The sequence below is a fragment of the Glycine max genome, chromosome 3 (assembly GCF_000004515.6).
Source record: "Glycine max cultivar Williams 82 chromosome 3, Glycine_max_v4.0, whole genome shotgun sequence".
Classification (NCBI taxonomy): Eukaryota; Viridiplantae; Streptophyta; class Magnoliopsida; order Fabales; family Fabaceae; genus Glycine; species Glycine max.
In genome coordinates this window covers 3,142,637-3,148,270 of record NC_016090.4, presented here as the reverse complement: position 1 = coordinate 3,148,270, position 5,634 = coordinate 3,142,637, and the positions used below count along the sequence as shown (strand labels likewise).

The following is a 5,634-nucleotide window of genomic DNA, read 5'->3' as shown; positions in this document are numbered from 1 at the left end:
ACTAGTATTTATTTATGTATTTATATTATTAATTAATTCCAAAAATTATTCATTTTTTCACAAGTAATATCAGATACAATTAATTAGATGATGAAGTAAAAGATCTTAATTCATCAAATTTATAAATTAATTTGTTATTATTAATGAGAATTTGTTGTTATTAAGGTAAAGGGATATAAATACTATTTAATTAGAGATAAAAGAATATATTACAAAAATTACTGATATTTTTTATAAAATTCAAAAAATTTATTATTTTTTTAACAACTTTAACCACAGTAAATGAGTATGAGTAACTTATTTACACTTATTTTTTTCTTCTAAGTTTTAAGTTTTTCTAAATGAATTTGGTATGAGCTTGGGCCACAAATGGTGTTAATTTTTGTTTTGTTTTTTTTTTTCAAGCAAAACTTTTTCCTCTCACGTGTGTGTTCATATAGACTTAATTCTATTTTTAATCTCTAAAATTTAGGATAAATATGTTTTTGTTATCTCAAATTAAAAAAAAAATCATTTTAGTCTCTATAATTTCAAAAAAAATCTTGCTTTATTTCCTATTTCTAAACGATGTCAGTAGCTAGTATCAGTGATGTGGCTAATAGAGGACATGTCAAGTTATGCCACATGAATTAATTCAAGGTGGTAGAATTTGCTTTTAAAAATTGATTGTTTAAATATATTTCTGTCTCTTATATTTAAAAGTGATTTTTTGTCCCTCAAATAGAAAAGTATTTTTTTTAATCTTCCAAATTTTGAAATAATTTTTAGTTCCCAAAATTTAGAAGTTATTTTTTTCAATTGACTTGATTTTGAAATAGCTCATTTTAATTCTCAAAGTTGATATTTTTTAATTTTTTGTTATTTTGGCTAACAGCGTTCCTTCTAGAGGTTTTAAAAATATGATTAATGATATTTTTGAACTCCCAAAATTTAGATTTATGAATAATATTTTTAAATAGGAAAATTATACTTATGATTTTTTATTTTATTTTTAAGATTCATTTTGATCCTTTTTCTTTCAAAAAAAAATTCATTTAGTCTTTTATTTTTAAAATTTTGGTTAATTTAATTCTTCCGAAATAGTGATCTTTTTTAACTTTGGAAGACAATTTTGAACCCTTCTATCTACAATAAAAATACAAGATACGAATAAATAGAGAGAACAATGTGGATTTACAAATTATAATTTCTTTGTCATCTTCAAATATAATTCCAAAAATATCTATTTAACTTTTTGTAGAATTTTTCAATATTTTTCAGGCAGGAGGATTGAATCAATTTTTTTTAAAAAAAATCATTTGACTAATCACCTTCGATTTTTTTTTTAATTTGTCATTCAATCAATTTGTTTTAAAATTTGAATCCAATACCTTCGAAAATGGTTTAAATTAGAATATTTTTAAGTTTTAGTCTTATATATTTTATATTTTTCTCTAGAGAAAACTATTAAATAAATGACAGTATATATAATAAACATAATAATATAGAACTTAAAATATAATTTATAAGTCATTATATAACTTATAGTAGTACTATAACTGCTTAAATATATACTACTAAAAATAATTTTACATAATTAATAATTATATTAATAAAATTTTACTAAAATACTTACTAAATCTTTTCTTTAGTTAAATATATATTTTTATAAATAAATAAGAGTATGTGGGACCAAAGGACAAAAGCTTCAGAGTATATAATAACAAACTTCTTACAATTAAGGAAATCTCAATACAATCTTTCAAAATAAAAACCAAACCCGCCACAAAATAAAGCAATTTATCAATTGTACAAAGTTTCCAACTGTATCAGCATATGCTAGGACAACATTATCTTAACAATCACAACAAATTAAAGAAATGAAACTAATCAAACAATCAACAAATAACAAACATCACTTAATTACAGAGAAGGTGTATAAGGCACTTTGGTGGCAGGTAACCATGCATTTCCAGCAATAAAATTTGCAACACTGAACTTTGAGGCTTCAGAAGCCCTAGTCATCACACGATAACCTGGCCATTTAACTCTTCTACCAGTGGAGGAACCTGGACCAGTGTTCATGTACTCTCGATAATAAAGTGTGTTCAATGCAAAGTTACCACTCCATTCCATCCAACCCGATGGATTGATCAAGCCATCAAGATAAGTCTTCATGAAAACCGTTCTCGAATATTGCTTCCATGGTCTTCCAAGATAAGTCCTAACCGAGTTTTGAACCGGTCTCAAATCTGATGCAGCTGTGACTCTAGAATTGTGAATGGAAATTCCAGTGTTTTGGTTTGGATCGGTTCTGCCTTGTGCAGTGATGGTGTTGACTTTGTTGGGAGGGTTTCTTGCAAATATGTTGCAGTTTTGTAACACAACAGCAGCATTGCCAAATATGAAGTCAACAGTGCCATAAATGTTACACTCTCTATAGAATTGCCTCTCAGAGTGGACATATAGCGTGTCTTGATAACCTTCAAAGCTACATTTGTAAAATACTGATAAGTCTGATCCAGAACGCAATGCTACAGCTTGGTGGTTTTTTGCACCAGCGGTGTTCCTAAATGTGATACCTTGAGCTATAAATCCGTCCCCAACTACAGCTGCAACAATTTATTCATAGTTAAGTCTCTTTAAGTGCAATAAAAGTTTCAATTCCTTTCCAAACATGCAAGATAATATTGGTCAAAATCAGATTATAGTCGTCTTAAATTGTTTTCTTATTTGTTATGAATAAAAAGTTTTTCTTTTCAAATATGCAATATATTAAAAATTAAGATTAAAATTAACGGGTTATATATATATTAACCAGCTGTTATCCTTAATTTCTTGTTTTATCCACGGGAAACATAAAACTAATTAATCCATTATTAAAAATAATATCATAATCATTTTTACAATTTTACTGTGAAAAAAGATTCTTCTAAAAAATTTAAATATATTGTAGCAATTATCTTTAAATTATTTTTATGCAACATAGTCAAGCACTGAAACATAAAAGCTAAGAATTGATCAAAATTTTTATAATCTTTTTCTTTTATTTATAATTAATATTGGTCAAAATCAGATTATAGTCTTAGATTTTTTATTAGGAAGAAAACTTTTTTATTTTTAAATATGCAAGATTTTAAAAATTAGCAGGTTATCTAAATTATATAAGTTGATTGTTTATATGTTAAAATACATAATTCTATTTTTTATTAAAAAATACATAATTGTGTGGTAAATTCTGCTATTATAAATTATCATATTTTGTCATGGGTGAGACATCATGAATATTTTTCAATTATAATTCAGTAAGTAAAAAAATATTTTAAATATTCAAGATGAAATACTTAATCATTTCTTTTTAAAATATTTAATTAGTTTAAAGTAATTATGAGTAATATATATTTTAATCTGGATTGATTAATACCTAATATATTTTGATTCAAAATTACAATGTATTCAAATTAAGATAAACTATAAACAATTTATTACATAAATTTAATTCTTATTCAGTCAAAAACAAATCCAATTCTTATTTTTATTATTTTCATATCTTTTAAAATATAATAATTAATTAAATCTTCAATTGTCTATTTATATTATACAACAATAATTAATAACTTAAAAAATTTTATATTTATAATACATTATTGATATTTAAAAAAAAGTTTATAATTCCTAATTCAAAATTTTAACAATTCTTATATGTTAAAATTTTTAAATATTTTATATCATTTTTCAGATACTAACATATATGTTATGAATGGAACGAGTCGCTTGAATTAAAGTTTTAATTTTAAAATATATATTTTAAAATATCATTTTATAAATATTTTATTTTAATTTTTTATTATAACTGACAACTGGAAACTCTCAGTTTAGATTTTTTGTAATATTTTTTATAACAATTTGAATTACCAACTCACTTAACATATAATTATTTATTATTCCTCTCATTGTATTTTTTTAAAAAATCTAATAGATATTTACTCAAATATTAATAATAGACAATAATAACCAATAAATAAATGATGAAAATAGATAAATAAAAATTACAGATATATATATATATATATATATATATATATATATATATATATAATATGTTATAAAAATATTTAGAAACAATCTTTACCCGTGCCATGTAGCATAGTCAAAATATATTCTAACCAATTTTATTTTCTCGTTTTATCCACTGGAAAAATATATAAAACTAATCCATTATGAAAAATAATATCATAATCATTTTTACTGTGTTCTACTATGAAAAACGATTCTTCTAGAAAATATTTTAATAAATTACAGTAATTATCTTTAAATTAATTGTAACATAGTCAAACATAAAACCTAAGAATTGATTAGAATTAATTAACAATAAAAAAAAAAAAAAGCTCACCTACAGTGGCTGAACGAAAGGTTGTGGTGCCCCCTCCAACACTTTTGCTACCTGTGATTATAGTCTTTCCAATACCATCTCCAACCAACATTATATTCTTTGATTTCACCTCAACTTGTTCATTGTATATCCCTCCCTTTACATATATCACATACCTTCCTCTACTATTCTTTGGAGCAGAATTTACAGCTGCACTCACTGTTGTGTATTTTCCAGAACCATCTTTTGCAACCACCACATTAGCCCTAGAAGCTGGTGAAGATGATTGCAACAACTTTCTGTCATCTGGCTTCACCCATTTTGGAAACCCTTCTTTGTAACTTGGTTCTTCATATTCAACCTTGTTAAGTGACAAGGTGTTGCTCAACAACTTGGTAACATTGTTAGACATCAAAGGTAGAACATAGTCTTGAACACCAAGCTCATAGAACCCGGCTTTGCATGTCTCAAGGTTAGTGAGAGCTGTGCTGAGCCATGTTTGGGCATCAACTTGGGAGTACTTTGTGTTAGGGTCAGGGTTTAGGGTTTCGTTGAGTTTACGGATAGTTTGCTCATAAAGCTCAACACAATCAGCCCAGGCACCTCTTTCACGTGGGTTTCGGCACTTTGAACCAAGTGAGAGAGTGTTTGCATGGCCTTTGAGTGCTCTCTCTTGAGCAAGTTGTAATGAAAGTTTGAGGAAATCGGATTTTTGCTTGAGGGCTTTGTATTGATAAGTGGGGTTATTGCTCAAGAAATACTCACATGGTTGAGGGTTTGGAGTTTGGTTGCACCAAAGCTTAACATCATTCCATGAATAACCAGAAACAAAAGAGGAGAGTAAGAAAGGAATTAATAGTGTTAGGAACAAGCGAAAAGCTTTCATGGTTTCTGGTTATTCTAGCTGCTATGGCTATAATAAATATTACTTGGAAAATTGATAGTGAATGATGAAGATGATGGACAAGTCAGAGAAGGGTTTAATTGATTGAATGGAAGTTGAATGTGTTTCATGTCTTAATCGTATGCCTTTATATAGTGGAAGTTGGGAGGGGTAATGTTGGAATTACAAGGAATATAGCCACCGTGTGTTTCAACTTTGATTTTAATTTTGCTTTTTTCTTTTCCATTTTCTTGTCCCTTTGTGCTTCTCCCTGGCCATGCATATTCTTATGTTTGTAGTACTAATTAAATATACAAACCACTATCCGTTTTTTTTCACAATCAACATCAAAGTTGCTAGCACAATGATTAGGAGGAATATGGATTATATATGCATGTCT

The 5,634-nt window shown here is 26.5% G+C and overlaps 1 protein-coding gene across 1 annotated transcript; it reads right to left on the bottom strand.

Annotated features, from left to right (window-relative positions):
* Window positions 1–1,685: 1,685 nt before the first annotated feature.
* On the bottom strand, window positions 1,686–5,428 carry LOC100793904 (pectinesterase 2). The gene is made up of 2 exons (XM_006576363.4): window positions 4,373–5,428; window positions 1,686–2,591 (listed from the first exon to the last, which is right to left on the bottom strand). Exons 1-2 carry the CDS (start codon window positions 5,235–5,237, stop codon window positions 1,903–1,905), a joined length of 1,554 nt encoding a protein of 517 aa, XP_006576426.1. The 5' UTR covers window positions 5,238–5,428; the 3' UTR covers window positions 1,686–1,902.
* Window positions 5,429–5,634: the final 206 nt, after the last annotated feature.